Source organism: Desarmillaria tabescens, assembly GCF_030435595.1.
Source record: "Desarmillaria tabescens strain CCBAS 213 chromosome Unknown EV420scaffold_42, whole genome shotgun sequence".
Lineage (NCBI taxonomy): Eukaryota > Fungi > Basidiomycota > Agaricomycetes > Agaricales > Physalacriaceae > Desarmillaria > Desarmillaria tabescens.
In genome coordinates, this window is record NW_026848341.1 from 172,374 (window position 1) to 186,296 (window position 13,923).

The following is a 13,923-nucleotide window of genomic DNA, read 5'->3' on the forward strand; positions in this document are numbered from 1 at the left end:
AGCTACATAACATGTACTACAGATCTTCATCGTCCGAGATATGGATTTCATCAGTATTGGCTACTGGTGCTGGAGCTTCCCCTTCCTGTACCTCTTCATCCACACGAGGCAAGGCCGTCTTTTTCGCAGCCACGAAAGCCGGTCCTTTTGTAGCACCAGCTTGCTTATCAGCCATAGCCATCGCATCCTCTACCGCATCCTCCAAATCGTCCTTCCTCGTCCCCTGCCTAGCCGCCATAGTCTGTGCCGCCAAGTAACTCGCCTCAGTGTTGAACTGTGCCTGCACGCTACGCTTAATGCGCAGCATCTCCCTGAAAGTGTCCTCAGATCCCGTCTCGATTTCAAAGCTATTCCATTCGGTCCAGAATTGAGGGTTGACGCGGGGGTCGCAGAATTGGGAAGCGTGGGCGTAGATCGCGCGCGCGCGATCAATTTCACCAAGTTTGCGTTCCAGAGCGGCGAAGCGGAGGCATATCTCGGCAGTTTGTCGATCCGGGAGAACTGGCGATAAGGTCAGACGAAGCAATAAGATATAGGTATCGAAAGGTGTACCTTCCAAGGCCCGCTCATATATAGGACGAGTGGCGGGAAGCCCGTAATTGGCAGTGGCTTTGGCGATGTAGATGGTAAACATCTGTGAGGTATGAAATGATGAGTATAATGGGGGGTTCGATCATGGGGCAACGCGCATACCTCAAACTTATCTTCATCGGCAACGACTTGAGTGGCACGGTCAAAGATAGACATGGCTCGTTTAGCGAGACCGTGGTCTTCTTCCAGCTGGGCGTACATCAAGAAGAGGGGTTTACATGACTTCGGGGGACATTTCTCTAATGCTTGCTCGAAAAGATCCCGAGCTCGTTCAATTTTCGTGCCGCCCTGAAGAACCAACATCAACAAGAATCAAAGCACATAGCAGGAAAACTTACATATCGTTTGATGAATTTTGATAAGTATATATTCCATATCTCAAAGGATATGGGGAAAGTGAAAAGCTCTACTCCCCGTTCGTAGACCTGTAACGCAGGGATGTTGAGCATTGGATATAGACCTTAGCACGAGGACTTGCCTTGAAGCTCTCCTCAAAGTATTTGTTCTCCTCCAAGAACGCAGCATAATTGACAATAATTTGGGCGTTTGCTATTCTGAGCTCCAGGATCTTATCGTAGACTGCCTTGGCGGATTCCACTGAGCCTATAGATTCCTCAAGGTCAACGTAGAACGACCAAAGCTTGAGAGACTTGAATAAGCGCGTCTGCGTCGACAGTGTCTGCACGTCGCACGTCGTAATATCAGCTCAGTTCAGAAATCTGCATGGATCCGACATACGTGATCGTGGTAATTTATTCTTGTGTTTTTAGGAATAGCTGCAGCACGCTGCATCACCCGAATAGCTTCGTCGTAATTTCTACGCCCAAGTCAGGTTTGTTTGATTGTGCAAAAGGAAGCTGAAACGCACTCGTGTCGAATCTCCAGTTCTGACCATTCGCACCAGACTTCTGCCAGGTCTTCCACGGCCTTGAAGTTCACTTTGGTCCCTTTCTCAAGAATCTTCCGGGCACTATCGAGGTCCGGTTCAGCCATTCCACTTGCGCCGCCTTCCTCGTAGTATTTGGCGAAGCTGACATATAACCGATGCAAGTTGGCGGTGGCTTTTCGAGGTACAATAGTCTCCAATGCTTTGGTGTATGTTTCTGCAACCTGAGATAGACTTTGAGATTGCGCGCGATATCGCGAAATAAGATGCACTTGCCTTCTCGTCATCCTCCCCCCATAGAGCAACTCTTTTCTCCCACTCTTGGACATCATTAGGATTTCGCCGTATCAGTACCTCGTTCACAAGGAATGGACGCCGATCCATTAGCTCCTCGAACTCCTTCATCCTAATGTCGAGCTCTTTCTCCGTCTCCGCAGCATCTTCCTCATCTTCCTCATCAGCCAAATTCTGCATCATGGCAGAAATCAAAGACTCGCAGAATTCTGCATAGGCATCGAATATCTGTGTGAAGTCACGAATAGTCAATACTGATGAGATACCCTGTTCAAAGGTATCCTTCGCCCGGTCAAACTCTCCACGTTTGATCCAATATGTTGCTAGACCGGTCCACAAACGACCTGCTTGGTCCTTGTACAAGTCAAGGCCGTCTTTCTGTATGATCCTCTCGATATTGAGCTTGCGTGGGCTTGTAGGATCCTCGTCTTCATCATGCTCTGGAACAGGTTTGTATTGACCATCTGCCGGAACAGGCTCCGACGACTTTGCGGCATCAGCTTGTTCGTTGTTTGCATTAGAGACGTCAGTCTCATCTGTGTCCAAGCCTACGTCATCCGAAAACTTCTCGACAACGTCCAGCCAATCTCCTAAAAGCTGGTATGGGCTCTTGCCTTCGGGACTGACGTATTCTCCTCGCGAGGCTTTCCGTGCCAGTGAAAGCAGGAGCTTTGCAGCTTCGAGAGGACGCGGGTCTGATGTCGAAGGTGAAAGTAGGAGGGAAGTAAAGCGTTCTGTTACGCTCGGGTCAACAGCGATGTAGCGACGATATACTGCAACCATTGTTGATCCTCCTCGTGTCTCCGCCCAAAGGAGATATCGAACCCAGATACGGAAATGAAGGGAAGGCGGAAGTGTTCGCAGCGCTCGGTCGAAAGTATGGCGTGCATGGGTGTAGGAAATTATTGGAGGACATGAAGGGTGGAAAAATATGGATAGATACAATAGCCATAGCCGGGGTAGCTACATAAAAGAATTATAAGATCTGAAGAAATGCATGTCAAAGGCTACGTACCTTTGGCAACCACATAAGCGCGCGTTCAAAGGTTGCAATAAGCGACTTCCACTCTTCCCAGCCAACGACGCCATCCAAACCTGCCTCCCACTCCTCAAGATCTTCTTTTTCCTCCTCCAGCGCGTCCTTCATCTCGGGAAATTTCTTTTTCCCGCCAGCTCTCTTTTTCACGACCTGCTTGCCCAGCACGTACGACATTCGCATTATTAGGTACGACTTCCACATTTTGAATGAACCAGGAAACTGGACCAACGCTGACTCATAGAGGTAGGTCAGGCGCTGCAATGATATACGGCGAAGAGGTGTCGACAGAGGCCCAATAAGTGCCGCAACCTCTTCCGGGAGATCGGACGGCCGTTCGGTTTTGATTTGAGACGTATATGCATCCCGTGCAGTATGGATTGCTGACCACCAAGCGCGAAAAGACTGTGGATTACGGAGGAGGTCCTCCTCGCGGTGGAGATCTTTTACGGTGACGAGGTCAGGGTGAGTAACTGGGCTTGGGATAGGGAATGTCAGCGGAAAGAGAGAGGAAAGGCTCTCCAACGAGTTTCCTTTCTCTGCTACTGAGGGCATCGTGGTCGACGATGAGCAAGAGTTGCGATCTTCAAAGTGAACGACCGGGACAAGTCAAAAGTTCCCACGGTTACCTTTCCTTTACCTTATCAGTCATGGTCTGTACACGTCAAGTTTATCGGTATATCGTCTCAATGGCACCCTTTAGCACGGAGTCAGGCGCGCTCGGCAAAGCAAGGAGGCTATCGAAGCCAGAAAAACACGCGAACAGGCCAAGATCAAGGAATATCTTGTACTGAACGACGACATATTGACTCGGGTAGGGTTTCAAGCAGCATGGCCGAGTAACGGGAGCTAACCGTCTTACAGAAGAAGAATAAGGATTGGTCCAAGGAAGCCTTGGATCTGACAACCCGAATGCTCCAAATCAACCCAGAGTTTTACACTGTATGGAACTATCGCCGGACTATACTGCTAAACGGAATATTCGCAAATAGGTGCGACGCATGTCATTCCTGTCAATGCTGTGGCTCAACCGCCGCAAGGACGCCTCAAGAAATCAACGAATATATTTCAGATGATCTTTCTTTGACGACGCTTGCCCTGAAGGTGCATCCGAAAGTGTACTGGATCTGGAATCACCGTCGATGGTGTCTTGAGCACATACCCGATGGTCCTGGTACCGCCACCGAAGGTGACGCTGAAGGATGGAAAAAGTCCTACTGGGACAAAGAAATGTTCGTGGTAGAACGGATGCTGGACACCGATCCCCGCAATTGCAAGTGCCTTTTACCCTTATACGCCTTTCTCTTTCTGATACTCCTCTAGTCCACGCATGGAATTACAGGAGATATGTCCTATCTGGCATGCCCGTTCCTCGATCCGAGACATCCGAGTTGGCCTACACCACCAAGAAGATCGAATCTAATTTTTCTAATTTCAGTGCATGGCACCAACGCTCCAAGGTGTTAACTTCTTTATGGAACAGCGGCCGTCTTGATCCCGTCAAAACCAAAGAAGATGGTGGGTCATGGGTCCAAATAATCGTGTCCCTGGCCTCACTTGCGTAGAATTTGAGCTCGTACGGAACGCTATGTTCACAGACCCGGATGACCAAAGCGTCTGGCTGTACCACCGATGGCTCATAGGCTCAGGTTCGATATAATTTATATCTGTTCCCACTGAGACTGATAATACAATATTCCATCGGCAGGTGACGATAAGATGCTATTGGAGAACGAGATTGCCGTTATCCAGGAACTGTTGAACGAACAACCTGACAGTAAATGTACGTCACCTTGCTCAGTTTGACTTAACGTTCTTACTTGCTCAACTCCATTCTTAGGGTGCATGGAGTCCATTGTGCACTATAAACGCCTCCTAATCTCAAAGCATGGTGCATTGACGGACACCACCCGCTTGGCTCAGGACTGTCATTCTCTTTTAGAACAACTAATTGAATTAGATCCAGCGAGACGCAACAGGTATAGAGAGATTGGTACGTATGTTTGTCCCATATATGGAACATTATTTATTTTATTCCCCTAGCTGTGCAGTGTTGATGGATACGGCGCCCTCCATTTCTCACAACAGCTTGTGATCCCCTCATTAGTGCATAAGCAATCAAGTTCATTCATATTACAAGAAAAGCAACGATTCTTCATTCGACGTATTTCCTACAGCATTCCTTCCAACATAACGGTCAACAGACGAGGCGCTTAGCACTTGCACTCGCCGGGCTTGCAGGCGCAGCTAGAACATGACAACAATGATCAGAAAACATTCTGCAGTCCAGACGACAGAAACTCACGACGCGCCGCAGTTGCAAGAGGTGCTGCCGCAGCCGTTCTGAGAAACAGGGGTCTCGACAATCTGTGAACGATATAAGTCAAGGGTCATCGACTTGGTTGGGGAGAGGGTGCGTACAGTGAACATGATAAATCGAAGTTTGTTAAAGGCTGGTTGTGGCAGTTGTGGTTTGTGGGAGAGTTTGTTGGAGAGCACCTGCTACTTTGGATCCCTTTTTATACACTCGCCAGGCTGTTTACCCCTGTTGTTTCAATCGCTGACTCAGCCATCCAGATATTCGCGCATAGCCCTCCTATTGGCTGTCCATAAAATGGTGCAGTCAAGAGTTTAGAGCAGGCAATGTGACTGGTTATTAACAACTTGTCATTTTACCTGGCAGCCAGCACGACGTCTCAAGGATAATATTTCGTCAACTGCAAGCGTAATCTCGGTCGGATCTATCTCAAAATGCTAGTCCTTTATCACCGGCCTCCACTTCAACATGCTGTTCACCATGTACCTGCGGGAGTATGCTTTTTTACGTTGCCAGAATCGAACTTATCGAACCAGGCTGGTGGTCCAGAGACGTGTTGATGACGCGTGTTGATGAACGATGTATCCTGACCGCAAACCCCATTGACATTTTTCTTCGATTGTCATAATCTCCTTTCTGTTTCTGTACGTCTCTCGTTTTCAGGGGACGAACAGTAGCTACCGTTCACCTGCGATAAACGGAAGCTTAACTGATTGATCGAGCATAAAAATCTTTCACGCATAGCTCTTATCTTCCTCATCCCGTCCTTAGTGTTTCGACTTTTGCAACAATCTGTATTTATTCCTTCTCTTATCGTATAGCAAATACAATGGCTGGACGACCTGCTTTTTTGCTTGGTTTTTCAACTTTATTGTTCATAATAGCCATGCCCCCGGCAAATCCCGAAGAACATCAGCCTCGTGTATCCGGCGTGTTGAGGTAGAAATTCACCTTTTTCTCTCGCCATTCTATCGTCAATCAACGACGTCCACGACCTCTGTCGACAATCTTTCTGTCGTTTCCGGTGGTAATGGAGGCTCGTAACAACCTTTTTTCTCGCGGCTCGACACCACCTGTACAGCAGCCTCAGCCACAGTATCACTCCAGTCAGCATCTATCGCACAACATTTCTTCTACCAATATCGACACTCTGTTTCAACATATCAATTCTTCGTCTTCTGACCTTTCCCAATCCCAATCTCAACAGTCGTTCAGCCAGCAGGAGAGTTACGGCAGCAACGGGTCCAATCCAACAACGCCCATGATGTCCGTGTCCGACGAACCATCGTCCCCGCATGCGAGCAGTAATTCCAACGCTACCCTCGCTGAAAGGCAAAACGCATTATTATCTTTGCTTGCTGGTCCTCCAAGCAACCCAGCACCTCGGAACTCGAATGCTGGGCCAGGTCCGACCATGCCACAGCAGATTCCTACGCCTCCAGGAGGTTCTCAGCCTAGGTCTGGATCAGGAGGCTCTGCAGCAAGCGCAGAAGCACAGGGAAAATTGCTGTTGGAGCAGCTGATGACTGGGTGAGTGTATTATATGTCCCTGCTGCCGTTTCGTGTCAGACGTGTTTGCTGGGCATTTTGCCGGCGCTGATCTTATCTCTTTCCCTTCGACATGCAAATTTCATTCGTTGTCGTGCAGCACGTCCCTGCATGATACCTGCTGTCTCTGCCTTGGTGCCACGATCGGGATCCACACGCGGAAGCTGCGTGTAGCCAGTGCCATGCATCTTACCTTCTTTTATGCTCGCTCGTCCCTTCGAGTTACTGACGTGCCTTCTATCTCGTTTGTAGAACAGCCCCAAGGTCAAATTATTCAGAATCTCCACACAATTCTGCCAACCCTGCAGTCGCACCATCGCCGCCATATCAGTCGCAGGAAGAATACCGTCCTTACGGTCCACAGTATCAGGATACTATCGATCTCACCGCAGACATTCCTCGTGCTCCTGTTCCACCTCAACCTCAACAGCAGCAACAACAGCAGCTACCACCGCAGCCAGCAGCAGAACCACAAAAAACCATGTTCGACTTTGTCTCTCCTTTCGACGTTCTCTCATCGACATCAGGACCTCCCAAGAAAAAGGTCCCGCAGTCGGCGACTGTTTCAAGTGGCGGCGAAGAATCAAGCTCGTGGACGTCGGTTTCGGATCCGAAGCGACGATCTGTCGAAAACCTCTTGGAGCAGATGACTAACATCCAGTCATATCCTCAGCAGACATCGCCGTACGATTTGTATGATCCATCGAGCAGCGATTACACACCTAGGTCCACAGCGGATACAAGGTTGTCTCAGGCGGATCCTCGAGTTCCGCCTCCACCTCTTCCTCCAAAACCCGCTCCGGGTCGTGAGCCCTCTCCCCGTCTCTCACCACCAAAGACACAAGCACAGCGTGCACGTATGGGTGAATCACCGGCCAGTCAACAAGGTACCATTCAGAGCAATGGCGGTAGCAAGCGAGATAAGGAAAGTTCCCCAGGACCTCGCGGCGGTAGCATCAGGCGTGGCCAGGGCAGAGGAAACAAGAACTACGCGAACGCGAAGTGCGTTCATGTTATTTATCACACGATTATCTTTTTTGCTTACGACTCTCGGCTAGTTCTCAGCCGCAGACTATCATCTTCGATGTCTCTCAGCCTTTGGATGAAATCCAGGCCCCAAGGGATTCTGTCAAATCGACAGCAATTGCATTGGTCAAGCAGGAGACCGTCTTCCTTCCTGGGACAACCATTGGTGCTACGCACTGGGTGGCCTACGCTATGAGCAGAGGACGTGTCCGTGTAATCTCTCGTTCCAATGGCGATCGAACGCTCCTTCAGCTACCGCCTACCTTTGGAAATGCCAGCGTCTCCGACATGGCAGTATTCGGTAATCGCTTGGCCGGTGTCACCTCTGACGGCGGATTTGTTGTTTGGGAGCTCCCAGAAGTGATCACCGACGATGTCCCGTATGTCTTTGTTATTATTTGAACTAACCAAGTACTAAGAATTTACAGGGGAACTCTGTTGCTCTGTGTCGCACCTTTACCGGAGACAGAGCCTCTTCAATCTGTAAAATGGCATCCCAAAGATCCTGATACTCTTGCTGTTGCCTCTGATAGCCAAATTTATCTAATTGATTTGGCCAATGTTTCTGGATTGCACGGCCCCAACTTGACACATAATGACCTTCGTCACATCGGGCATCTCATAACTCTGTCTTCTGTAAGTTCACCCTTCGCCTCCAAATTTACATTGACAGTATCTGACGATAATTCGCACAGTCATTGGTTGCCTTCGACTTCGATACTTTGCAATACGCGCTCCTTACCATCTCCACTGACTCTACTCTGACAACGTGGAATATCCAGGACAGAGTTCCTTATGCCAGTCATAAGATCCGCGGTGAAGATACACCTTCTTCGCTCACATACGCAGACGGTGTCATCGTCGTTGGTAGGAAGAACGGGACTGTGTTCCAACTCCTTTCATCCAATACGAAAGCGGTGCTCTCTACAATCAAATTCGTAAGCAGTGCTAGTGGTCCAGACGAACTTAGCATGTTCGGTCATGTTAGCTACGATGCGCGGATTCAGACTCTTTGGATTGCTAACTCGAGGCGTGACAGTATGATCGCTTTCAAGTTGAACATGGACTCTCCCGTGATCATGGGTGACGAATCTGGCAGGGGTTATGTCGAGCAGGTCGTCGAGTTTTCCGGGCCGAAACCCACCATACATTTCGTCATCTTGACGGCAGACGCAGACCCCAATGGGGATGAGGCCTACGCCGCTTGCGTTGCTGCTAAAGTACCTCCTGGGGAGTTGGCCTTGGCAGCGTTCTCTGTACATTCGAGTGGTGTTGATCAGATTCTTATCCGCAGAGAGTGGTTTGATGTCGCGCTTGCGTCGACGACAGCCAAGTATCCTCCTATCGCTCCGCCACAGCCTCCTCCTGAAAAGGCCAGACAAGCACCGACGGTTGTTGCTCCTCAGCCGGCGGCACCTCCCCGCTTGAGGACGCCGCCATCGGAAGAGGTTGAGGTTGATGTATCGAGGGACGAAGGACGGACCCACGAGCCGAAAGGGAAAGGTCAGAAGGGGAAGAATGTGACCTGGGGTGGAAAAGACGATAATGGGAAGGGTAAGGAGAAGGAGAACACTGAGGTTCCCGTCGGACAAGCTTTGACTAAAGAGATGAAGAAATTGGAGGACAGCTTGCATACAAGAATCACGCGCTCACTCAACAAAGAAATGGACAAGCAACGTGAGTGGCTTGCTTTGATAGCGCTGATGAAAGATCTGAAATTTTTTTATAGAGCAACGGTTTGAGGACGCTCGAGCACATGAGCAAGCGGAAGACTTCGCTCGCCAGGAGAAGATTCTAAAGTTAATTTCCACGGAATTGACCAGGAACACTACCAGGGTCGTCGAGGTCGCCGTCAAGAACGAGGTCCAGAATTCAGTTCTTCCTTCCCTTGAAAGTATCACCAGGAACGAAGTGAAAACTGTTTTGAATGATCAGCTCGGAAGGGGCCTGACGGACCTTGTCTCACGAGTAAGTCCACTTCTCCCGGCATTCTTGATAAGCGCTAATGCTCCCTCTGCAGCGTCTTCCCGCGGAGATGGAATCTCTGCTACTTCGTCCGGAGTTTTCCAACAAGCTCGCACAGATCCTCGCATCCAATATCAATATCGCTATCGATAGACAAGTGAAGGAAGTGGTTACCCAGATTCTCATTCCTGAAATACACAATATCAAGAGTGAGATCACGCGATGGCAGAGTGAAGTCAGTAGAAGCCATGAGGTATGCACCGTGTTGATCTGCCGTGACAAACTAATAACACCTTCATTATGCAGACGTCGATCAACCAGTTGGAACGGTCAGTGCGGTTGTTGTCCGAGCAGGTGAAGTTCCAGAATTCGCACCCTCCGGCTGGTACTCCTCCAACGCAGCCTCCGGCGTCGCAATCGCTTCCTATGGGCATGCCTATGCAGCAACAGCAAGCCATGGGTCAGCCTCAACTTCAAATGCAGGCTCGCATGCCCATGGGTCACTCCAGTGGCCCCATGCCCCAGCAGCAACCGGGATGGTATCCTCATGACCCACAACCGGCACAAGCACCTCTGCCATCGTGGTACAGGCAGGGAATCGCGGCACCGCAACCCTCTCACCCTGCGCAGCCTCCACCTCCGGTTGAGAAGCCCATAACTGCGGATGAAATGGCCAAATATGAAAATCATTTCGTAGAACACTTGTCGCCTTCGGCCCCCGTGCCAGATCTCCTTAATCTCTTGTCTCGTACTAACATTGACACGGTCCTCTCCATGCGACCCGATGTTCCTACGCTGTCCCAGACCTGTATCATTGTTATAATCCATCGAGTAAGTCCGCGGTCTTGTAATTCGGCGTTGTTATAGCTGACTGTGGTTGCGCAGACTACTCCCATCATTGATATGTCTGCACCTTCTGATCCTGCGTTTAAGCTTGCTATTCAGTGGATGCACCGAGCCTTGCAACTCCTGCGTCTAGACGTGAGTGCCTATATACGATCGTTGCATTACAGATACTGAATGCGCAATTCCAGGACAACATGATGCTGGACTACGCTCCAAGAGTTATGCCCACGGTTTATCGTAGTCTCGGTATAACGGAAAAGCGTCTGAGTCTTCTCCCGGAGATGTCTCCCTCGACGAATGAGGGTATACAGCATTTGAGAGAGATTCGGGCAATGATTGAACGAAAGGTTCCTGGTGTAATGAGAACGCAGGCTTCTACTGCTTCTGCTGGAAGTTCTACATCCAATGCTGGTCAGGCTTGAGACTTGTCACTCCTTTTTTTACGATTTCTTTGAATTTACTTTTTTACTTGGGCTGTATCGCTTCCTACTCACGAATATCATTACTTACGCTTCGAAATGACGTGAGCGGCATTGCCAGTTCCCGATATAGAAATTGAGTGGGCTGCACTCGTCCGACACTGCAATTCTTTACTCATCCCATCATCTCGCCAACATTGCGTGCGGTCTGTACTAGTACTGAAAGGAAGGGATATTCACTTATTCCTTGACAGAGCTGTATCTGTTGAACAGTACACTCTTCTTGTCCGGTATACTTCGTCATGCTCGACCACTGCTCTATCTCGCACAGAGGTTTTTTTGTTCGCTGTCATATCTTTTCCATAACTTACATTGTATAGGCGGGATTGTGTTATGGTCAAGGTCCTTTACACCAGAAGCGGCTCACCTGGCATCGTCCTCAGCGTCTCCCGTCAATTCACTCATTCGTGAAGCTCTCATCGAAGGTCGCACCACGGATGAAAAGTACGAAAAAGATGGATATGCGGTCAAGTGGACCTTTGTGAATGACCTGGAGCTGATTTTCGTTGTCGCATACCAGCGCATCCTCCAACTGACATACGTCGATGAACTTTTGGTTGCCCTCAAGACACTCTTCCTGAAATTGTTCGAACCATTTTTGGCAACATTTGTAGCGTCTCTTCACAAGGCTAATGCTAAGACGGCGTCGGTGAAGGAGAGTCCAAAGAGCTGGAATTTTTCAAAAGTGTTTGAGCGATGGGACCAGGTATTTGACAAGTTGTTGAGGGAACTTGAAGACAAGGTCTGTTACTTTACTCTACGGATGTGCACTGACTAGAGTATGATTTATAGGACCGAAAATCGAGAAGCCGCGCTCCCATCCGACCTATTGTGTCAGTAGAACCTAGCCCGCCCTCGGATGATCCAAGCACAGGTGAATACGGCCTATATTCTCGTCAAACTGACATCTAACACTGTCAACCAGTCCCCTCTCAGCCGACGGATAACCCGCAAGACGAGCAGCAGATCGCTCGCAATGTTCAGGCCCTGAGGAACCGATTACGGGGCCGTGGAGGCAGGCGTGGTGGGCGTGGTGGGGGCAGAGTCGCGGAATCATTCGACAAGGACAGCCTGCCGAGCTCCGAGTACGTATACCTCCAACCTTTTGTCCGTGATTATGTCTGACGTTCCTGACCCAGCTCTGAGGCTCCTAGCAAGCGACATACCAAAGCGAAGGCGGGCCGCAAGTGGGGAGACGAGGAAATCACCGAACAGGACATGAAGACCTTCGATTACAGTGTAGACAAGCCTGTCAACGGGGACGTCAAAAAGCTTGATTTGGCCTCGCTTGTCGACAAAACTTCTCTAGGACATGTCCGAGCGGATGGGATGTATGAGGTCAAGGACTGGGAGTTTGACGTCGCCGATGATATACTCAGGCCCGCTGAAAACAAGACGACAAATGCGACATCGGGATCATTGGGCGCTTTGGGTTCATTATTCGCACGGCTGACGGGTTCGAAGGTGTTGACGGAGTCTGATCTCAAGCCTGTCCTCGATGGAATGAAACAGCATTTGATGAAAAAGAATGTTGCTAAGGAAATTGCAGACAAAGTGTGCGAGGGCGTTGGAGAGAGCTTAGTAGGCAAGAAGGTCGGCGGTTTCCAAAGTAAGTCCACGATAATCTGATTTTGTTACACTTACCCAAAATATCACCAGCGACCAATGCGGCTGTTCGCCTTGCGCTTTCAACGTCCTTAACACGTATCCTAACACCTAAAACATCTACCGACCTCCTTCTTTCCATCCGTAACAAGCTTACTGCCCCGGTCCCATCTAATCACCAACGTGCGCCATACTCAATTACGTTCGTTGGCGTCAATGGCGTTGGTAAAAGCACGAATCTATCCAAAGTTTGTTTTTGGCTGATCCAAAATGGACTGCGGGTCTTGATTGCCGCCTGTGACACCTTCAGGTATGTACGTTTGCTATGTCCTGCAGTGCCGTGGTCTGATGTTAATCACAGGAGTGGCGCCGTGGAGCAGCTGAGGGTTCATGTTCGTAACCTGGGCATGCTGGGTGTAGACGGCGCCACGAATAGCAAGGCCAGAGTGGAGCTTTTTGAGCGTGGATATGGTAAGGATGCCGCAGGAATAGCACGGGAAGCTATTACACACGGTATGCAGAATTCTTCCAACATGTGGATATGCGCAGCTGACTGTAGCCTAGCTAAGGATAATGACTTTGATGTTGTTTTGATCGACACTGCAGGTAGAATGCAGGATAACGAGGTATGTTAGTTTTTTTGTGATCTATGAAGAACCGCGGTAGCTGATTATTGTCGGCCATCAGCCTCTTATGCGTGCTTTAGCCAAGGTATGGGCATAACTCCAGCTGTGGTGAATGCAGTGTCTGACGTCCCGTCTAGCTTGTTGCGGTCAACAACCCAGACAAGATCATCTTCGTTGGTGAAGCGCTTGTGGGCAACGAGGCAGTGGACCAGCTAACCAAGTTTGATCGAGCCCTGAAAGATTTCTCTTCTGCCTCTGGTGGTGCGGGGAAGGGTAGAGGTATTGATGGCATGCTCGTCACTAAGTGGGATACAGTGGATGATAAGGTGATTTGGTCTCTATGGGTTGTTGTAACTGTGCACTGAAACATGATTTGTAGGTCGGCGCAGCGCTGTCGATGACATACGTTACGGGACAACCTATTATTTTCGTCGGATGTGGACAGGTGGGTTTTATCTGGATACTTGTTGAACTTTATTCATTGTGACATTATAGACGTATACTGATCTAAGACAGCTTAGAGTCGGCAATGTTGTACAAGCCATTCTTAGTGATTAACACAGTAATTGTAATTGGTATAGATCTCGTAATTTTTCTATGTATCACTGATGCAACTTCTTTCGTATCGGAATCACGACCTTGATGAATGGATGAAACGCGGATCTAGGTCTAATAAAAATACACTGAATACCAGCAGCTATGTG

General features: G+C 49.3%; 4 protein-coding genes across 4 annotated transcripts; 3 read left to right on the forward strand and 1 right to left on the reverse strand.

Moving 5' to 3' along the window:
- Nucleotide 1: 1 nt before the first annotated feature.
- Nucleotides 2-3,621, reverse strand: EV420DRAFT_852190 (uncharacterized protein). Its single transcript, XM_060483716.1, has 9 exons — nt 2,787-3,621; nt 1,754-2,734; nt 1,460-1,701; nt 1,330-1,408; nt 1,070-1,270; nt 930-1,016; nt 694-879; nt 553-634; nt 2-501 (listed from the first exon to the last, which is right to left on the reverse strand). The coding sequence occupies exons 1-9, from the start codon at nt 3,360-3,362 to the stop codon at nt 17-19; spliced, it is 2,919 nt and encodes a 972-aa protein (XP_060326403.1). The 5' UTR covers nt 3,363-3,621; the 3' UTR covers nt 2-16.
- Nucleotides 3,428-5,295, forward strand: EV420DRAFT_1567321 (rab-protein geranylgeranyltransferase). The gene is made up of 10 exons (XM_060474103.1): nt 3,428-3,460; nt 3,511-3,621; nt 3,672-3,799; nt 3,848-4,080; nt 4,131-4,325; nt 4,373-4,456; nt 4,516-4,590; nt 4,648-5,054; nt 5,113-5,176; nt 5,231-5,295. The coding sequence occupies exons 1-8, from the start codon at nt 3,458-3,460 to the stop codon at nt 4,848-4,850; spliced, it is 1,032 nt and encodes a 343-aa protein (XP_060326404.1). The 5' UTR covers nt 3,428-3,457; the 3' UTR covers nt 4,851-5,054; nt 5,113-5,176; nt 5,231-5,295.
- A 745-nt stretch (nt 5,296-6,040) lies between these two features.
- Nucleotides 6,041-11,075, forward strand: EV420DRAFT_1567325 (uncharacterized protein). Its single transcript, XM_060474104.1, has 10 exons — nt 6,041-6,654; nt 6,925-7,674; nt 7,731-8,078; nt 8,127-8,334; nt 8,394-9,375; nt 9,428-9,666; nt 9,719-9,916; nt 9,970-10,494; nt 10,549-10,644; nt 10,698-11,075. The coding sequence occupies exons 1-10, from the start codon at nt 6,155-6,157 to the stop codon at nt 10,929-10,931; spliced, it is 4,080 nt and encodes a 1,359-aa protein (XP_060326405.1). The 5' UTR covers nt 6,041-6,154; the 3' UTR covers nt 10,932-11,075.
- A 155-nt stretch (nt 11,076-11,230) lies between these two features.
- EV420DRAFT_1275854 (signal recognition particle binding protein) lies at nt 11,231-13,777 on the forward strand (the record flags this gene model as incomplete). Its single annotated transcript, XM_060467925.1, has 12 exons — nt 11,231-11,261; nt 11,309-11,730; nt 11,781-11,862; nt 11,914-12,073; nt 12,128-12,597; nt 12,648-12,903; nt 12,955-13,106; nt 13,158-13,219; nt 13,281-13,304; nt 13,357-13,545; nt 13,599-13,664; nt 13,715-13,777. 12 exons carry the CDS (start codon nt 11,231-11,233, stop codon nt 13,775-13,777), a joined length of 1,977 nt encoding a protein of 658 aa, XP_060326406.1.
- Nucleotides 13,778-13,923: the final 146 nt, after the last annotated feature.

Bases quoted from the DNA above. Each gene is read 5' to 3' on its own strand.
- EV420DRAFT_852190 (XM_060483716.1), bottom strand. From the start codon at position 3,362: ATGCCCTCAGTAGCAGAGAAAGGAAACTCGTTGGAGAGCCTTTCCTCT. The intron at 2,735-2,786 runs GTACGTAGCCTT...TCTTTTATGTAG, and splicing joins CGCTTATGTGGTTGCCAAAG to CTACCCCGGCTATGGCTATT. The intron at 1,017-1,069 runs GCAAGTCCTCGT...CCTGCGTTACAG, and splicing joins ACTTTGAGGAGAGCTTCAAG to GTCTACGAACGGGGAGTAGA.
- EV420DRAFT_1567321 (XM_060474103.1), top strand. The intron at 3,800-3,847 runs GTGCGACGCATG...AACCGCCGCAAG, and splicing joins AACGGAATATTCGCAAATAG to GACGCCTCAAGAAATCAACG. The intron at 4,457-4,515 runs GTTCGATATAAT...TTCCATCGGCAG, and splicing joins CCGATGGCTCATAGGCTCAG to GTGACGATAAGATGCTATTG.
- EV420DRAFT_1567325 (XM_060474104.1), top strand. From the start codon at position 6,155: ATGGAGGCTCGTAACAACCTTTTTTCTCGCGGCTCGACACCACCTGTA. The intron at 8,335-8,393 runs GTAAGTTCACCC...TAATTCGCACAG, and splicing joins ATCTCATAACTCTGTCTTCT to TCATTGGTTGCCTTCGACTT. The intron at 9,667-9,718 runs GTAAGTCCACTT...CTCCCTCTGCAG, and splicing joins TGACGGACCTTGTCTCACGA to CGTCTTCCCGCGGAGATGGA.